The sequence below is a fragment of the Mus musculus genome, chromosome 5 (genome assembly GCF_000001635.26).
Source record: "Mus musculus strain C57BL/6J chromosome 5, GRCm38.p6 C57BL/6J".
Classification (NCBI taxonomy): Eukaryota; Metazoa; Chordata; class Mammalia; order Rodentia; family Muridae; genus Mus; species Mus musculus.
The window spans coordinates 25,200,958-25,221,763 of NC_000071.6; the positions used below are offsets into that span (position 1 = coordinate 25,200,958).

General features: G+C 45.3%; 1 protein-coding gene across 2 annotated transcripts in view; it reads left to right on the forward strand.

Annotated features, from left to right (window-relative positions):
• Galntl5 (UDP-N-acetyl-alpha-D-galactosamine:polypeptide N-acetylgalactosaminyltransferase-like 5) overlaps window positions 1–19,340 on the forward strand; it is a 38,858-nt gene extending 19,518 nt beyond the window's left edge. Inside the window, exons 6-9 of one of the 2 annotated variants that reach the window (XR_389751.1) lie at window positions 2,176–2,425; window positions 9,367–9,484; window positions 16,529–16,694; window positions 19,049–19,340. Coding sequence is in view for 1 of the 2 variants with exons in the window: in NM_026449.3 (NP_080725.2) it covers window positions 2,176–2,425; window positions 9,367–9,484; window positions 16,545–16,694; window positions 19,049–19,225 (695 nt within the window). In the remaining variant the exon portion in view is untranslated. The remainder of the gene's footprint in view (window positions 1–2,175; window positions 2,426–9,366; window positions 9,485–16,528; window positions 16,695–19,048) is intronic. The other variant, NM_026449.3, reaches the window with a different exon arrangement.
• Window positions 19,341–20,806: the final 1,466 nt, after the last annotated feature.

Here is a 20,806-nt window from a genome sequence, read left to right on the forward strand (position 1 = left end):
GGAACACATAACCACAATAGCCCATGAGGACTCTGAGCACTCAGTCGTGCATCCTAACACCTGGAGTTCTCCATATAATGAGATGTCTAGACAGGCCCCAGCGTTCAGCCAATGAGATTCATTTCCTGGGCACTCCTTCCTGCAAAAGATATTTAATTCCTATCTCACCCCGAATAAAGTGTATGCATTCACATCCACCATCAAATAAAACAGTATGAACAAGCAAGGGTTGGCTATCTCTTCATTAAGGATTATAGTGAAGAAGGCCTTTGTCTTAAAGAGCTGCACCTAAATTCTGGAGGAAGGCCTTTTCCCTTCCATCCCCTCTGTACTCTCGGAAACTCTGAACTAGGCCAGATTCTGACCATCCCAGGCTCTGCCCTTCTCCTCCCTGCCTGGCATGCAGACATGTGGAGGGAAAGGCAGACACATGGACTCTATCCTGACTGCACTCGTGTACCCGGAGAGGAGAAAGAGAACTACTATGGACTCCCCACTTCCAACGTTGCCCTGCCTTCTCCTGGTGGCGTGGGACAGGCACCCCAGTGGAGAGGCAGGGCATGGTGCAAAATCCCAGGGCCTGCATGACCTTATTTTGTTCAGTTCTCTGCTTAAAGGGACCTTAGAAGGTCTCTCTTCCACTTTATCAGAGAGAGCTTTCTCAACCAACCCGGACAGTCACCCTCTTTTATACATCGGTGATATTCCCAAGACCCTCAGGGGATGTCTAACGTACTGATGCTAAGTGTATGCCACCAGAGTACTGCCAGCTGATGCACAAGCTGTTCTGTGGCTTATGTCTTCTGCTGTCTCAGTATAATTGGTAGCCATTATTAACACAAACACTCCCAACCCCTCTCAAGTTCCTCTGAAACCCCAGACAGCCAAGCCACTCATTGGCAGGTAGCATATACAGCATAGACATATTGAATGGGGGATAATTTATGTGTCCTGTAGAGCCAAGTAGGACAATGTGAAATTCCACCACACTGGTCAGAGAAGCTTGTAGTGTAAAGGCTATTTGTGTCTGTAATTTGCCATTAATAGTTTCAGACTTCAGTTGATCCCAGGGATCTGACACCATGAAAAGCAAAACTTAGGCTACGAGACATGGCTGTCTAAAAATACCATACTCCTGTGCCTCTCTGGCATCCTGTTATAGATGTGGACTAGAGTCCAGATGGCACTTTCTGAGATTTCCAGGTTCTTGTGTCCTGAAACAAAGAGTTAGAGGTCAAACGTAGGCATCACTTCTCAGGTGCCATCACTGTTGCTTTGTTTGTCTGAGGCAGCTTCTCTCACAGACCTGAACTCATCAAGTAGGTGAGGCTGACTGACCTCAGGAATTACCTGTTTCCAACTCCCCAGAGCTAGGGCTGTAAGAACAGGTCACCAAGCCCGGAGAGTTTTTGGTTTTTAAGTGTGAGTGATAGGGGTTAAACTTGGTGGTCTCATGCTTGTAAGGCGAGCACTTAATGACTGAGCCACCTATCTGGCCTCCTGAAAAGATCTTTGAAAACTAAAGTCCTTCTCAGTTCTGTCTACTGCTCTAGAATTTTCTCCAAGCCATTATCTAACCTGCAGCTCTCCAGTCTCCTCTGAATGTCCACCATCCATGGAGTCTCACCATTTTGGACATAATAAAAGATGTATTCCCCATTTGCCTTAATGCAACTAAGGAACCAAGGATGTAGGAAATATTCAATGCATATTCATTTCATCCAGCTTGCATTTGGATTGAATGCCTTCCCTCCAGGGCGCTTTGCTGGATAGTTTTGTCAACTTGACAAAGGAGAGAGTCATTAGAGTGGAGGGATCCTCAGCTGAGAAGATGCCCCATGAAGGCTCTAGGCAGGCCTGTAGAGCATTTCCGTAATTAGTGATTGGTGTGAGAGCTTAGCCCCTCATGAATGGTGCCACCTCTGGGCTGGTGGTCCTCAGTTCTATAAGAGAAAAGATTGGGAAAGCCATGAGAACAAGCCAGTGAGCACTACTCCTGCATCCTGAGTCCTGTCCTGTTTGAGTTCCTGTCCTGACTTCCTTCGGTGATGGATGATGTAGAAATGTAAGCCAAATAAACCCTTTCTTCCACAAGTTGCTTTTGGCTATGCTTTTTATCACAGCAACAGTAACTCTAAGACAAGGATCAATGTTAGTCTGCTCTTGCCTTCACAGGGGACATCCTGGTGTTCTTGGATAGTCACTGTGAGGTGAATAGAGTCTGGCTAGAACCCTTGCTGCATGCCATTGCTAAGGATCACAAAATGGTGGTATGCCCTATTATCGATGTCATCAATGAATTAACCTTGGATTATATGGCGGCACCTATTGTAAGGGGAGCTTTTGACTGGAATCTGAATCTCAGATGGGACAATGTTTTCGCATATGAGTTGGACGGCCCAGAAGGACCAAGTACACCTATCCGGTAAGATTCTCCTTGTTTGGAGGACTGTAGTAAAAATCAATATTTTCTTTTGTCACTTCTCTCCCCTCTTTCTTTCTTTCTTTCTTTCTTTCCTTCTTTCTTTCTTTCTTTCTTTCTTTCTTTCTTTCTTTCTTTCTTTCTTTCTTTCTTCTCTCTCTCTTCCTTTTCTCCTCCTCTCCGTCCTCCTCCTCCTCCTCTTCCTCCTCCTCCTCCTCCTCCTCCTTCTTCTTGAGACAGGGTTTTTCTATGTAGCTCTGGCTGTCCTGGAATGCTCTACAACAGGCTGACCTTAAACTCACAGAAATCTGCCTGCCTCTGTCTCTTGAGTGCTGGAATAGTGCCACTATGCCCAGCTTGCCATTTGTTACCTAAAGTATTGAATACCAGATCTAGTAGATGCTAAGTTTGTTAAAGTGGCATTGTGCCTTGTGCCCTACCTCATCCAGGAAGCTACCGTGGCTGGTGAATGCTGCCCTGATTTCCAATGCTTACTGCATGTTGTGTGTGTGTGTGTGTGTGTTCACATATCTTTGTGTGCATTTGGAGATCAATCTTGGGTGTCTTTCTTCAGGAACTGTCTTCTCTGGTTTTTGAGACAGAATCCCTTACTGACCTGGAACTCACCAAGCATGCTAGAATGGCTGGCCAGCAGACTCCAGGAATCTGCCTGTCTCCATACCTTCAACACTGAGGTTTCAAGTGCATTCCACCATGCCCATATTTTCAGATGGGTTCTGGGGATTAAATTCATATCCCCATGATTCCTAAGTTGAGAGATACATGATACTCCTAGCTCATCTGTCTTGGAAACTGTGTTTGTAAATGTGAACACAAGATGAGTACACTTTGCAGGCTAGGTCGATGTTGCTTGGAAACTCTGATGTGTGCTGCACTCCTTCTCATTACTAACCCTTTTGCTCCTCAGACCAGGTAGCTGCATTTCCTAACCTTATTGTAGAGCTGTATGGTCTTACAGTCAGGACCTGCCCACACTTCCTTACCTGTAAGTGCTAGAGCAAAATACCCTCAGAGGGTGATGAGAATTGAATGTCTATACAGTTAGCCACTTGCTGTGAACTGCCACCTCCTGGATCTCTCATCTTGGTACTGCTGGACATGATACCATGTCTAAAAACACATCCCAGAAGCTGGCTGTCCTCTGCTCTGCTCCTCAAACACCATCCCTGCAGAGGCAGTTCCTCTCTGCCTTCTTCCTCCCCATTGTCTTTCCTCTCTCTGATGTCTCAGTGGCCACACCCACCACACCGCAGCCATACATGTGCAGGCCTTTAAAGGCACCAAACCATTCCCACTCTCTGCACCCCTTGTCCCTTCTCAGGAGCTGATGTGCTCTGCCGAAGTTGAGCAGACAAGAGCCAGTGTTATGTGTCATTTATGGGCCACAGTCCATAGCCTCACACCCTTGTCCTCACTTACCATCTCCTCCCTAGTCAAAACCGTGACTGTGTCCCTTAGCTATATGCTGTCTGGACACACCTGGACATGCTTCCCTGGAAAAGCAGTCCTGACTCAAAATTCATGGATGAAATAAAAACAACTTAGGAAGTGGAAGGGATAGTTGTAAAATTACATAGTAGTTTATAGAAGAACCCTCTGGAATATTCTATTGTTCTGAACTGTTGGCCACATAGGAGCAGCCATCTTCCTAAGCACCCCACTGCTCACTTCCCACCCTCTGCCAGTCCCAAGAAGCCTATTAACAGATGCTTCACATTATACTTGCCTACTCCTCTGGCTGTCCCATAGCTCAGTCTTGAGAGTCAGCGGTAGTTGGGAGGAGAGACCCGTTGCTGGCTCCCGTTTCCACATATTCTGATGGTACGGAGGATAGATGGGATCCCTGCTCTTGGATGTTCATAAACTTGGATGTTCAAGAGAGTAGCAGTATGGCACTCCCCACTCCATGGGGGAGTTGGTCCTCTTTGTTTGCTGGCCATCTATAATCATGTCTTTGGTGCCAGTGAGGACTCCTGACATGCAGCACCCAGGAACAGTCCTATTAGAATACAGACATGCTGCTCTCTCATTAAAAACAAATACAACTTTACATTCTCTTTCAATTGAAAATAGATTCTTCTCTCATACAATATATCCCAACCAGTTTCTCCTCCCTCTACTCTTCTGAGCACTCCACCCCCAGATTCACTCCCCCTCCATTTCCTCTTCAGGAAAGAGATGACAGCCAAACAGTACAAAACAAGATCTAATAAGGCAAGGCAAAAGTCTTCATATCAAGGCCAGACAAGAGAACCCAATAAGTGGAAAAGAGTTCCAAGACCAGGCAAATGAGTCAGAGACATGCCTATTCCCACTGTTAAGAGTTCCATCAAAACACCAGGCTAACAGCCATAACCTATATGCAGAGGACCCACATAGCCCCATGCTTGCTGCTTCAGTCTTTGTGAGCCTACATGAGCCCTGTTTCGTTGATTCAATGGGCCATGGTCTTCTAGAGTCCTCCATGCCCTCTGTCTCCTACAGTCTTTTCTCTTCTGCAGTGCTCCCCAATCTCCAAGGGGGGGGGGAGCACCTGATAGAGACCTCCAATTTAGGTTCTCTTTCTTCATAATGTCTGGTTGTGGGTTTCTGCCCCATCAGCTGCCAGAGAGGAAGCCTCTCTAATGACAAATAGACAAGGGACTGATCTGAGTGCAGCAGAATATCATTAGGAATTAGCTCACTGATTTTTTTTTGGGGGGGGGAGTCAGTTGTGTTTGGTTCTGCCCTAGTTCTCTGGACTATCCAGTCTCTGGGTCCTAGCAATCCAGGCTAGGTGTCCTCTCAAGACATGGGGCTCCTCTCAGAATCATTTTGATTTGCATTTCCCTGATGGCTAAGAGTGTTAAACATTTCTTTAAGTGTTTCTGTCCATTCATGATTTCTCTGTTTAGATCTGAACCCCATTTTTAAGTAGACTATCCGGTTTGTTAATGTCTAGCGTCCTGAATTCTTCCAATGCTTTGGCTATCAGTCCTCTGTCAGATGAGGAGTTGGTGAAAATCTTCCCATCTGCAGGCTGCTGCTTTGTCCCATTGGTCTTTGCCTCACAGAAGCTTTTGATTAATTGATAGTCTTAGTGCCTGCACTGCAACTTTACTCTTTGATCCCACTTTCTGTCTGCTGTTTGGCCTTTCTCTCTCTCTTTTGTATTATAGGCAATAGAAAGAGTTGTTGCAGATCTGTACTTTATGCTTTGGTGTTTTAAACTCATGTCAGTAAGAATTTGTCACCTCTGGTGGCTAAAATATGTGACCTGTGATCTTCTTTTCAAAGTCCAGTTTCAGTTTTCCTGCCTTTGTGTCTGATCCACTGACTGCATCTTTCCTTTGCGCACACCTGGCCCCTCCCACACACCTGGCCCCTCCCACACACCTGGCCCCTCCCACACACCTGGCCCCTCCCATCTGGCTGTGGTTCTTCCTTGTCCCTCCGCTCTGCAGGTGCTTCACCTTGAAGTGCCCAGGGACCACAGCCTTTGATGCTCTTTCTACTGTAAGTGTCCATGATTTTCACCTAAGAATGACACCCCAGACTCAAATAGTATGTAAATGCAAAGCTGCGTGCCTAGATTGGGCAGATCTACCACTACACTACCATATTTCCCATCTATGAAACCCCTTGTAACTTGCAGTTTCTCTAGGCCATGTGCTTCTGCTCCATTTTCCTTCCACCTCTTCTCTGTTTTCCTCTCATTCCTTTCCTTGTCTCCCCTCCCTCCCTCCCTCCGTCCCCTCCCCCCCCCCTCAAACTTTTAGCTCCACCTTCCCTTCCACTGCCCAATCACTGGCTCTAGCCTTTATTTTACAAGTTAAAATAGGGAGAAGGTTTACAAGAAGTCACCTGGGTATGGACAAGATTGCAAATAGATACTAGAAAATAGTGTCATGGTTCTTCAGAAATTACAAGGAGAATAAGCTGGCAGACACCATGCAGGAAGAGCTGCAATGGGCAAGTGAGCTCCCTGGATGTGGCTGGTGAGGCACGGCCCCAGAGACATTGTCTCAGGACTGCATCTCCCTACTGATGTGCTCCTCAAGTTTGCCATTGCCACACTCCTCAGTTATTCAGCTTGGTGTGAGTGTACACTGGGAGACCCTCACTGCCTATAGCCTGGTGTGATGACTCCTGAGTGACAGTCCACCCTATTGGCTAAATTTAGTGCAGATCAATTAGAAGATGAACTTTCCTGAATTAATGATGCTTAGATTAATTCATGACTTTATAGAATTCCTGATTTGACTCATTTTAGGAGGAAAGTTTAAGGAGATGGTTTTAGTTGTTTTGCCAGAAGGCTGTAATAAAGTTAGAATCAAGGATAGCATGTTGGCTGGAGAGATGGCTCAGCGGTTAAGAGCACTAACTGCTCTTCCAGAGGTCCTGGGTTCAATTCCCAGCAACCACATGGTGGCTCACAACCATGTGTAATGGGATCTGATGCCTTCTTCTAGTGTGTCTGAAGACAGTGACAGTATACTCATATAGATCTTTTTTTTAAAGTTCTTTAAACCAGGAGTGGTGGTGCATGCCTTTAATTCCAGCACTTGGGTGGCAGAGGCAGAGGCAGGCAGATTTCTGAGTTTGAGACCAGCCTGGTCTATAAAATGAGTTCCGGGACAGCCAGGGCTATACAGAGAAACCCTGTCTCGAAAAACCAAAAAAAAAAAAAAAAAATTTTCTTTAAAATAAAAAGAATAGAATGTGCCCCTTCCTCATAGAATAACAAGTAAAGGGTGCATAATAAGGACTATAATGAGCCTTCACAATTACACTAATGCTGCAGTTGGACCTCAATTGGATCCTCAACCTGCAGGAAAACTCAGGGTTCCGGTTACAGGCAAGCAAGGAGTTGGCACAGATGACAAACAGACATGGATGCAGAAAGAGTGTGTATCTGAATGTAATTTGTCAAAGTGAGCATCAGTCTTCTATATTACAGAAAACAATGAAGTTAAGTGATACATTAAGGCCATCCAAGGTACATTGAAGTTATCTGATGCGAAATTACTTTTACAACAAAACAGAAATTCGTACTAAAAGCTAACAGGAAGCAACTGGGATCAAATCAATGTTAACAACTGGGATCAAAAGCAGCCCCACCTAAGGTCAGTTTAATCTTAGAAGCCAGGAGCAAGGGCTTCATGCCCTTGCCATAGTTCCAATTCTAGTCTATTGTATAGCCCACCTTCACTCTAGGCCACTGTAAATTCATGTGTATGGGAGTGGTTCAGCTCTCTATAGTTCTAAGTATTTACTCTAGTTCCTTCTTAGACCACAACCTTCCTTCTTCCTAGGTCATTGTAAATTCCTGTGTAGGGCAGTGACTCAGCTATCTATGCCCATGGTCGGCTCAAGGACTGCCTTGGACTGGTGAGGAATCTAACTTAGCTACATGTCAAAATCAATCCTTAGAGGCTCTCATAATAAAGCAATATTGAGGGAAAGCACACAGATCCGTTCACTGACTAAAGCAAGGACAGATTTGGAGCATTCATTATTACAGGGTGCCATGGTTCCAGGAGACTGAGTTTCCGTGAACTTTTCGACTCAGGACTGCGTCCAGGCTTTTGGGCCTGTCACTCAGGTCACTACTGAAGTGGATGTGGCACACTAAGAAGAGAAATAGGTTTGGGACAGATTTGTGATCAAGAAAAAAACATTCATTCTAGGTCAGGTCCACTGATGAAGCCACAGGTGTGCACCATGATAAAGCAAGGCCATGAGAAACTGGTGCTTTGAACTTATAATGAGCTTACAGAGTGAAACACTGCTTTGAACTTACTATCAACATCCTTCTATAACGTCCCTTTTGTGTAATATTTATTTATGAGGTAATTTTTTCTTACATAGAGAACTTTTTGTCTTAATCCCAGCACTCGGGAGGCAGAGGCAGGCGGATTTCTGAGTTCAAGACCAGCCTGGTCTACAAAGTGAGTTCCAGGACAGCCAGGGCTATATAGAGAAACCCTGTCTCGAAAAACCAAAAAAAGAAAAAGAAAAAAGAAAAGAAAAAAAAAGAAAGAAAAAGAAAACTTTTTGTCTAAAAGGTTATAAAGAGCTGAAAGCAATAATAAAGATTCTGTGTAGCCCTTGTTGCTTCATTCAGTGTGCATATGTTTGTGTGTGCATCTGACTTTTTTTCTTTCCCTTTTTCTCTGGCTCAGGAAGAGTTGATAAACTCTGAGATTCTTGCCTAACCAGCAAAAGGCCCCCTGAATAAAAGAGTAAAGAGACCAACTAGCTAAGTTTCTTTTCTTAATCCCCTGCTGCTATCAGCAGGAGTCAATTGCAAGAATCCATCAGCCTTTGAGCTTTGTCCCACCTCAGTACCTGACCCTGTCTGGGCAGCACCCCTGCTCCCAGCAATAACCCCTGACCAGCAATCCCATCACTGACAACATGCCTAAAGGAAATGAAGTCAGTATGTTGAAGAGACGTATGTATGCTCATTCTACTCTAGCACTAACAACATCCTGAACCAACCTGTCTATAACAGCTGAATGGATAATGAAAATGTAGTGCATGGATACAGAATAATGTCCAGCCAATAAAAGATGACATCTCACCATTTATAAACAACATGGATGATCCTAGAGCCCACTAGCCAACTGAAATGAACCAGTCACAGACAGACAGGCACCACACCATCTCAACAAGTGGAATCCAAGAGTTGGTCTCCTGGAAGTAGAGTGGAATGATGGCTACAAGAAGCACAGAGGCCAGAGGGGGCACCAGATCCCCTGGAGCCCGAGTTACATGTGCTTGTGAGCTACCTGACCTGGGTATAGATAACCAAGCAGGTCCTCTTCAAGAGCAGTAAGAATTCTTAACTGATGAGCCAACAGTAGCATTCCATATGTTTTTAGGAAAATTAAAGATCACTATTTCTCTCAAATTTATTCACTATTTTTACTCTCTTCTAGGTCACCTGCAATGACAGGAGGAATTTTTGCTATAAACAGACATTATTTTAATGAACTTGGACAATATGACAACGGCATGGATATTTGTGGAGGAGAAAATGTGGAACTTTCGCTAAGAGTAAGTGAGATTCCTTGTTTCCCTCATGCAGCTTTGTGTGTATACAAAGAGAGGTGATGGTTCATCTTGTTGTGGAGAATGGAGCCCAGTTTGTGCCTACTGGGAAGAGCCCTTTCCTGAGCAAGAGTGCAATCTGACTTTCATATGATCACGTGTTTTCTCCATGAACATGCTAGACTGGTGACACACAGAAGGGCGTGCAACAGATGGCAGGGCTCCAGAAAACACGAGATAGGACAATATGCATGGTGCAGAAATCTAGTATTTTAAACCTATGTGGGCCCTCTTCTTTTCCCCTCTATCCTGTTTTGTGTATTTTATTTTCTCTTTTCTTCCTCTCTTTCCCCCGTCCTTCCTCCTTTCCTTCCTTTTCGTTTCTTTCTGGTAGCTGATCATTTTAGTCATTTGTGCATGAAGAGACCGGAGACCAACCTCAGGTATCATTCCTTAGGTTTCGGCTGTCTTGTTTTTTGAGAAAGTTTCTTATTAGACTAAAACTTTGCTTGTTAGCTAAGGCCAGCGAGCCCTAGAATCCTCCAGAACCACCCAGGTTCTTCTCTAAAGAGGGTTCTATGGGTGGAGCTCAGATTCCCATGCTTTTGTGGCAAGTGCTTTCGTGACTGAGCCCTCTCGCCAGTGCTTTTTTTACTCATTTTTGCTCTTTTCAGCCCAGACCTCATAGACTTGCTGTATAGTCACAAATATCTCAGCAATGTCTTCTCCTTCAAGCTCCTACTTGGAATCCTGCAGGGCAATGAACTGTGAGAGGAAGCCTAGTGTATAAGTCAGGGTTCTCTAGAGTCATAGAACTTATGGGTAGTCTCTACATAGTAAAGGAATTTATTGATGACTTACAGTTTTCAGTTCAACTCCCAATAATGGTCAGTAGCAGCTGTGAATGGAAGTTCAAGGATCTAGCAGTTGCTCAGTCCCACACAGCAAGCAGGCAAAGAAGAGAGTGAATCTTCCTTCTTCAAATGTCTTATGTAGGTCTCCAGCAGAAGGTGTAGCCCAGATTAAAGGTGCGTGCCACCATGCCTTTAAACCCAGATGACCTTGAACTCAGAGATCTCCCAGTCTTAATCTTCTGGGATTCATGGCCACTATGCCTTAAGATCTCCATGCCAAGATCCAGATCAAAAACTTCTATCTCCCAGCCTCCAGATTAGGATCCCTGGTGAGCCTTCCAATTCTGGATTGTAGTTCATTCCAGATATAGTCAAATTGACAACCAGGAATAGTCACCACACCTAGTAAGGTGGAGCTAAGGCTAGGGATGGTAGGAGCTTCGCTCGCTCCCAACACCAGAACCCTGTCATGTAGCCACAGTGCACCCCCCCAAACACACCCCCAGAGAAATTTATGGCCATCAGTCATGTAGGGACAAAACCCCAAGATCTTCCACATGTAGAGGAGGCATCTCTAACATCTCAGACCAAGCCAATAGGAAATACCTTCTGTCAGACCCCCAACTCACCCCAAAACTGTATGTAAGATCCTATCCAGAAGGAATAAAAGTGTGTGAGAATCACTCAATTGGCTGAGAGCATTTGTCATAAGAGCTGTAACACTGCCAGGGAAGGGAACTGCTCTTCTGAAACTTTGACTACCAGACGCTCCCTCCCCTGCACTTCCCTCACTGGCCAGCCAGCCTTCTGCTCAGCCTGGCTTAGCTCAGAGCAACAACAGCAGCAGACAGCAGAGGAGGCTGCAGGAGGCAATTTCCCCTCCCTGCTCAAGCCCTTTCCCCTTCACTTGAACCCTCCCACCTGGCCATGCTAGAGATCTCCAAGGATAGCCTCAGGTACACAGGCCTACAGAATCCTCTAGCCTAACACATTTGTTAGTTTCATTATTCACTCCCCATTTCATGCGTTCCCTTCTGACACAGATAGTATTTTATAACACCCAGGCCTCTGGGTTCATTCCCAAGGAACCCCATGGTGAAAGGAAAGACCCAACTTCTAATAGTTGTCCTCTGACTTCCATGTGAGCTGGGCCACCTACCATGTACAGGTGGACACACACATAAACAGGCACCCATGTACCCCCCTCCCCCAATAAAACATAAAATGTAATGAAAGGCAAGTGTGCCCTATTTCAGGCCATGCAGTTCTCATAGACAGCAAACGACAGCTAACTTCCTGTTCAAATGTATCAATGATCTCTAGACCAATATTTCCAATGATTCCATTCCTAATGGCTCTTTGAATAAACAAATATGTGAATTAGTAACTAGTTTAAATACTGTTCTTGCCACTGGCCACTGACAACAAAATAAAACTATAAACTGGCATGGTGGTACACACCTTTAGTCCCAGGACTGGGAAGACAGGCAGGTGGATCTCTGAGTTCAAGGCCAGCCTTCTCTACAGAATGAGTTACAGGACAGCCAGGGATATACACAGAGAAACCTGAAACCCTGTCTTTAAAAACTGAAAAAAACAAAACACAAAACCAAAATCAAAAAACCCAAACAAACAAAACAACAAAACAAACAACAGCAACAACAAACTAAAAAAATCATGGTCCCCGTGGCTAACACAGCCGACAGTACTACTGAAGTCCACAGTCGCCTGGAGACTGTCTCGTGAGGGATCTGTTTAAGTTAGAGTCAGCCAACAGTAGAGGAGCTCACCTCCACAGACAAGCATTCAGAAGAAACCACGACCCTGCGCGTTCCTTCCTGCAGCAGTGTCTCCTGAGGATTGTGGCAGTCTCCCAGCCTAGGACAAGACACCTGCCAGACCTCCTTCCAGGGGTTATCTGGGCTCATGGTGTGAGCACACATGTCCATCATGTTGGGGAAGAACTTGCCCTGGATGGTCATTCTGCATCCATCCTCAGAAAGCAGAGCCAGACAGGTTATTGCTCAGCACACTGTTCTCTGTGCTGTCCAAGGCCCCAGTGCTCAGCACACTGTTCTCTGTGCTGTCCAAGGCCCCAGTGCTCAGCACACTGTTCTCTGTGCTGTCCAAGGCCCCAGTGCTCAGCACACTGTTCTCTGTGCTGTCCAAGGCCCCAGGCCATGGAATAGCACTGTCCACTATTAGTAAGGGACTTCCTACTTCAATGAATCCAAGCTAGACACTCCCCAAGACACACCTACAGGATTTTAGATCCTGCCAAGTTCACAACTAAATGAATCATCATAAGGACACAGAACAGCATGAGAATACAGTAGTTTTCAGTTTGAGTTAACTTCTTATGTCATGGTTTTCTGTTATGTTGGGGTATAGTCATTTAATTTTCCTTTGATAAGCACAGTGGAGAAGCACAGAGTACTCTGTGGTCATATTAAAAGGGAACTGAGCCATCTCTTTGTTGGGATGGCTCCTGAAGTAGCTTTATATCCATTTTAAGGATTTAAAGGATTAAACTTGTCTGGTTTGTTGGGTCGGCTCTTACACCTAACTCACGTTGTGGAAACATTTTACAGATATTAACTCAATTCTTACAGGCCTGTAAGATGGGTACTGCCATTATCTCTTACTTTTAATGAGAAAACAAAGACACAGAGAAGTTATACTACTTCCCAAGTTCACAAAAAACAGTAAATTCTATGCTCCAACCCCATTGCTTCCTTCCTCACATGGACAGTTTCCAGTCTTGGGGCACTGCTGTACACCTCTACTGTTCTCAGCTCTAGCAGACATGTGGGAGAAGCCTCCAGGGCCCACCTGTGCTTTGGTTGCTGAGTTCTGTGGCTGCCATGGATCATGGATACCCATGCAGCTCTGCTTCACACCCAGCCCTTGAATGGTTCTCATAACCAGCTTCAGATTTTTGTGGCTTCACAGTCCTAGTTGGCATTCAATGGGCCTTGACCACCTGAAGTCTTAACTTGCTCATTTTCCAATACCTGATCTCCATCCTGGCATTCCCTCCATACTGCCAAGGTGTGCTACTCCGAACACTGAGAGACCTTGACCTCTGCTCTTAAGAATGACTACTTAAGGGCTGGGGAGATGGCTTAGCGGTCAAGAGCACTGGCTGCTCTTCCAGAGGTCCTGAGTTCAATTCCCAGCAACCACATGGTGGCTCATTACCATCTGTAAAGGAATCTGATGCCCTCTTCTGGTGTGTCTGAAGACAGCTACAGTGTACTCAGATACATAAAATAAATCTTAAGAAAAAAATGACTACTCAAGGAACCTTGATTCTCAACCTCACCCCCAAGACTGAACCTCTTTGTTGTTGTTGTTGTTGTTGTTGTTGTTGTTTCAAGACAGGGCTTCTCTGTGTAGCCCTGGCTGTCTTGGAACTTGCTCTGTAAACCAGGCTGGCCTTGAACTCAGAGATCCACCTGCCTCTGCCTCCCGTGTGTTGGGATTAAAGGTGTGAGCCACCACCACCTGGTTTAAGGCTACTTCTTTAGATATAGATGCCAGCTGAAATCCTGGTCAAGATCACTAAGCCTGTTTGGTTCTCTGACATGAAAACAACCATCTCTCCACTGCAGAGTTCTCATGCATTGACGTAAGCAGACTTCCAACCCTTTCCTCTTACGTTGACTGTCTATCTACTAAGTGAATGGGTTACTCTTTTTGGTTCATCTGCTCAGAATTTTAATTGCTGAGGATATTAAGAATTAGTCAGCTATCCATCTCAGTGTCAGTTATGCTGTGCAACAAAGTACCTCCAAGAGGAACGGTGTAAAACCTAACACTCCTGCACATGCCCACAGGGTGACTCCGCAGGGGCTCGCTGGGTTGGGCTTTAGTGTCTGGGCTTAGCTGAGGTCTGGAGTTATTTCCATGAGCAGCTGACACACGGAACATGTTTTTCTCACACTGCACGGCAGGAAGATAAAAGTGAAGCCAAACCACATGGCATAGTCCAGCTTCTGTAGTTGTGATGTGGGCAGACATCCTCCTGGGCAAAGCCTGTGAACCGCAAGTGTGAATCAGTGTGTCCTCAGAACCAAGATGAGGAAAGGAGAGTGAGAAAAAATGTTTACTGACCAGAGTCTGAATCTGACATTCTGGGTTTGTGGAATGAACACTAAAGTCAATGTAAAATTGATAAAAATGAAACTTGTGTTAGGAGAGGTGGTGCCTTTCTGTCAGTGAACTTTGGTCCATAAATTGTAAATGTAAATCTTTAGTGAACAAGAGTATGTTCCCAAACTCAATCTTGGGTCGTCCACTCTTCACTCCAACCCACCAACAGCATAATAACTTCTTTGCTCTCTCACCAACTCTTTATTCACACCAGCAACTTATAGATGCACATGGCTCAGTGGTTAAGAGCGCCGACTGTTCTTCCGGAGGTCCTGAGTACAATATGTGGGCTGTGAGAGGGTCCAGTGGGTTAAGGCATTTGCCACCAAACCTGATAACCTCAGTTTACCTGAGATCCACATGGCAGGAAGAACTGAATCCTTCAAAGTTGTCCTCTGACCACCACATGCATACTGTGCCATGTACACCACCCCAAATAAATAGATGCAAAATGTTCTTGACTATTAATGTGACAGGTATGCACATGCATGGAGGGGAGTCAGACACTGCCACAACACATGTATGGTCGGAGAACTACCTCCAAGAGTCAGTTCCCTCTTTCCTCTGGGGGTCCTCAGGTGATTAGGCTTGGTGGCAGGCACCTCTGCTGACCTCTGTTGACCTCTACTCACCTCTGCTCACCTCTATTCACCTCTGCTCACCTCTGCTCACCTCTACTCACTCTACTCACTCTGCTCACCTCTGCTCACCCCTGCTCACCTCTATTCACCCCTGTTTACCTCTGCTTACCTCTGCTCACATCTATTCACCTCTGTTCACCTATACTCACCTCTGCTCATCTCTGTTCACCTCTACTCACCACTGCTCACCTCTCTGCTCACCACTGCTCCCCTCTTCTCTGTGTTATCCTTTATAGTAGCGAAATGGAAACTTCTAAAATTTCCAAATAAGACTTTTAATTTGATACATGTGTGAATGCGTGCGTGCATGTGTGTGCACGCATGTGTGTGCATGTGTGTGTGTGTCTACACATTTGTGTGCATGCAGAAGTCAGGAGTCCTCCTCTATCCTGCTTCATTTCCCCTCCTTCACTCCCTTGAGACAGGGTCCCTTAGTGAATCAGGCTCACCATCCTTCTGCCATGTGGGCATCTGGTCAACCTCAATGAGCATCGTCTCCATCCCTAACCCTCCAGACTGGGGTTACAGGCAGGTGCAGCCATGCCCAGCTTTTTGCATGGATACCAGGAACCCAACTCAGATCCTTGCTCTTGTGGGAAGTCCTTTTAAGCCATCAAGCTTTGTTTCCCAATTTGCACAACTCACATAAAGACAGTAAGTTATCTTAATGTGTGTTGGTGTGTCCACACATACATTTGAATTATATTGACTAATCTCAAGTCTTAGGGTGTACATTTTCCTATATTTAACAGTTTTCAATGACTGCATCTTGCTTTCACATAGTGAATATAATATGTGGGGTGAATATGTGTTTATATATAAATAGCCAGAACTTGGCATGATATTGCTCATACCTAGAAAAATGCAGGAGGAAAGAAAGAGAATCATTTGCCACTCAGACCTCAAGTTCTTGGGGTAGACTTCCTAAATTTGAACCTGAGCTCTGCCACTCAGTTATTCCACATCACTGGAAAAACTTCCTAACCAATCTGTATGTTAACTTTCTTCTTTGTAAATGGAAAGTGTATGATCATAGCACCTACAGTATGAGACTTTGATGAATGTATTAAGTTTATTACATGGAATAAAATAAATGGAATAAGTATTAGAGATTGGGGCTGGGAGTGTAGCTTAGCTGGTAGTGTGTGTGCCTAGTGTGAGCAAAGCCCTGTATTGAACCCCAGCATGGCATAATCCACGTGAGGTGTCGCACCACTGCAATCTCGGCACAGAAACTCAGCATCATTCCCAGAAAGTGGTTTTGGGGCTAACATGGGCTAACTGTCTTGATAAACAACCAACCAACCAAATATTCTCTCTCTCTCTCTGTGTGTGTGTGTGGGGGGGGGTGTGTGCTCATATGTTCTAGAGCAGTTGCCAGTTACTAGTAAAATAATCAGTTATGGTCTTGTCTAGATCTGGATGTGTGGAGGCCAGCTCTTCATACTCCCTTGCTCTCGGGTTGGATATAACAGTAAGGCGCTGAGTCAACACAGGCGTGCAAACCAGAGTGCCTTGTCAAGGAATTTACTGCGAGTGGTTCACGTCTGGCTAGATGAATACAAGGTGAGCATGCCCCTGACTAGGGAGAGCAGATTCTTGTCTGTTCTTAAGACTCTTCTACGTTTCCAGATACAGACTGCACCCGTGTGTGGAGCCCTTCAGTCTCTCACACACAGACTGCACCCGTGTGTGGAGCCCTTCAGTCTCTCACACACAGACTGCACCCGTGTGTGGAGCCCTTCAGTCTCTCACACACAGACTGCACCCGTGTGTGGAGCCCTTCAGTCTCTCACACACAGACTGCACCCGTGTGTGGAGCCCTTCAGTCTCTCACACACAGACTGCACCCGTGTGTGGAGCCCTTCAGTCTCTCACACACAGACTGCACCCGTGTGTGGAGCCCTTCAGTCTCTCACACACAGACTGCACCCGTGTGTGGAGCCCGTCAGTCTCTCACACACAGACTGCACCCGTGTGTGGAGCCCTTCAGTCTCTCACACACAGACTGCACCCGTGTGTGGAGCCCTTCAGTCTCTCACACACAGAAGACCTCCTTAAACACAGACACACAGTGGGTATCTGACAGTGTGCCTTGGTCTTATGTTTCTGTCCTGGTTTGCTTTCCCGTTGCTGTAATAAGACACCGACCACAAGCAACTTCGATGAGGAAGGTTATTTTGCTCATTCTTCACATCACAGACCATCATCCAGAGATGCAGAGGCAGGACTTAAGCAGAGACAACTGCTTACTCTTTTGCTCTCCATGGCTTCTTCAGCCTGTTTTCTTATACAACCCAGGACCTTCTGCCCAGGGATGGCACCACTACAGTGGGCCAGACCTTCCTATAACAGATAGCAGTCAAGAAAACGCTTCACATGCCAATCTGATGGAGGCGATTTCTGTCTGGAGTCCCTTTTCCCAGATGGCTCCAGCTTGTGTCAAAGTGACAAAAATGAATCAGCAGTTGCTTTAATTCAAGCCCAGCCCCAGGAGATCCGACCTGACGTATGGTTTCTGCAGGCACCTGCACTCAGGTATACATTACCTCCACAAAGATACATACATATGAAATACATGTCAGAGGCAGGACTGTGTAAATTCAAGGCCAGCCAAGGCTACAGAGTGAGAACACTGCCTTAAAAAATAAAAAGTTGCCAGGCGTGGTGGCACACACCTTTAATCCCAGCACTCGGGAGGCAGAGGCAGGCAGATTTCTGAGTTCGAGGCCAGCCTGGTCTACAAAGTGAGTTCCAGGACAGCCAGGGCTATACAGAGAAACCCTGTCTCGAAAAAAAAAAAAGCTAAAAACAAGAAAAATGAATATGATAGATACATGCCATGTATTTAGGAGCTCTAGTTCTACACAGTACTGCAAACCAGTAAATTATAGATACACACACAACTGCCCCCACTGGGTGCATCTGTAAAGTATAGTGGTGAACAAAGAATATATATCCTGTATTCTCTTCCTATGCAATTAAAAGTGAGCAAAATTAACCTTTGAGATTAACACTCAGGAAGCAGAGAAAGATAGATCTCTATGGGTTTCAGGCCAATCTGGTCCTAGGCCTGCCAGGGCTACACAATGAGACCCCTTTTCAAAAAAAAAAAAAAGGTGGATTGGCTAGGGAGATTGCTCAGTGGTTATAGTCATCAGGGTTCTCTGGAGGAACAGAACTGATAGACTGAATATATATTCATTATATATATTGATATATATATCATTGATATGTATATCAGTTCTCTCTCCCTCTCCCTCTCCCTCTCTCTCTTAGAGTAGGTTACAGGCTGTGGTCCAGATAGTCCAACAATGGCTGTCTACCAATGGAAGATCCAAGAATCCACAACTTGTTTAATCCATGAGGCTGGATGACTGGATGTCTCAGTTGGTATTCAGTATATGCTGGAATCCTGAAGAAGTAGGTTCTAATGGCAGTAAAGGAATGAACTTGCCAGAGACAGACAGAGAGAGAGAGAGAGAGAGAGAGAGAGAGAGAGAGAGAGAGAGAGAGAGCAGGCAAAGAATGTTTTGACCTTCCTTCTTTCGTATTCTTTATTCAGACTGCCAGCAGAAGGTATAGCCCAGATTAAAGGTGGCTCTCGCACCTCAAAAGACCTGGATTAAAAGCAGGCTCTCCTACTTAAACTGATGTATTTTAGAAAGTCCCTCACAGGCGAACCTAACCATTTGGGTTTTAGTTAACTTGTTTACAATATCATCTTCTTTTTAATATCCCATGTCTTATCAAGCTTTCCTAGAAGATGGAAGATTTTAATCTTACAGAAAACGGCTAAACCCACAAGAGGAAAGAGCAATTTTATTCCAATAATGAAAATATGACCTGATGTTTGCTATCATGACCTGATCACCAAAGATTTGTTTTGTTTAGTAAAACGATTCTTTGTTTTCATTTAGGGAAACTTTTTTCTTCAAAGACCTTCTTTGACATACGTTTCCTGTGGAAATATTAGTGAGCGCGTGGAATTAAGGAAACGCCTGGGTTGCAAGTCATTCCAGTGGTATTTGGATAATATCTTTCCAGAGTTGGAGCCATTTAACACAGAGAGGAAAAGGAAAAAAAATCGTTTCTAGTTAGTGAAGGGTGAAAATGTCCCCTAATTCTTCAACATCTCGCACCACAGGACAAATCTGGAGCATCATGCAACTATGTAAAATGCAATGAAAAATACATTCAGAGTGGCCAGTCTTTCGGGAGTGCCTTTCTTGACCTCTAGTGACAATTCTTTCTCTGTTGCTCATCTGCCACTGGAGTTGTGGGCATAAGGACCTCAACAGTAGAGAAGTACGCTGTCTCACAGTTCAGATGCTGGTGTATGACTGACTGGGATAAAGTGTATTGGTTGTGATTATTTGACCAGTTCACTTGGCTGTGACAGTCCATGGGAACCTGCTCTCTGCTCTCGGAGCTTCCACCAGCCTCTTGGGCTGAAATGGTTGCCTCAGGAAAGTGTTCCCAGAGAGCCATGATTGGTGTATCGTGGCTGAGGTGAATCAAGTTCCTTTCTTGCCGCCAGTGTAAGTCGGTGACTTCCTGGCTTGGCTGGGTTCCTAAGTGTCTGATGTTCATGGCACCTTGGCAGGGTGTCTCAGGTCCCATGTGTTCCAGCCAGGTTCCCCAAGTGCTCCCACTGGCTTTTATATCCTGTGCCGCTCTTCTTTTCTGCTTCTATTTTCACATCTTTGCCCTCTGTTCTCTAGTCTGTGACCCACAGCTTTCCCAAGGCTTCTTCAATTATGTCCTGCTTTTCTCTAAGAAGCTCTGGGCCCTGCAGGGACTGGGACAGAAGCAGCTAGTCTCCTGCCTGCCGTGTCCACAGACTCCCCAATGCTAGAGAACTTCTCTGGGGTTTGGAGAATGCTATAGAGTTCACCCTAGAGAAGGTGAGTTTAAGAAGGCCAAAGAGGGGTAATTCACAAAATCTACAAAGAAAATTCTGGAAGAAACATACTGAAAGGACGAAAAAGGAGGAAATGCCTGACAGGGATGCCCCCACAGCCCATGCAGGCACAACCTACCTGCTCTCTCATCACTGCAGTGGTGTTTCTTATGGGTTCCTAGCAGGACTGAGCTCGAGGATGCTCACCGCGGTCCTGTATTTTGTAAGCTTCACCCATTTGAGGATCCTAGTAAACTGGCTAAATCTTCACTTCCACTTTGATGGATTTGAAATTACCTAGGAAACATTCCTGTTCTGGGCAGGTCTTTTTTTGTTTTGTTTTGTTTGTTTGTTTTTGAGACAGGGCTAATCTGTGTAGCCTTGGCTGTCCTGTAACTAGCTCTGTAGATCAGGTTGGCCCCAAACTCATATCCACTTGTCTCTGCTGTCCTTCCCAGTGCTGAGATAAAAGGTGTGTGGCAGCACTGCCTTGCTCTGGCCATGTCTTTGTGGTTTCCTGAGAGGTTTAGCTGAGTAAGGAAAACCTACCTGGAATGTGGGTGGCCATGGAGCAGGGATCAAATAAAAAGAAAAAAACAAAACAAAACAAAAAAACAAAACAAACCAGGTTGTAAGATGAGCACCAGCCTCTCTGGGCCTCCTGAGGGTGAAGTGTCACAGGCTACCTTAGACCTCTGCTTGCCATGGCTTACCCACCACAGCAGAGGCTGTACCTCACACTGTGGCCAAAATAAACCCTTAAGTAGTTTCTGTC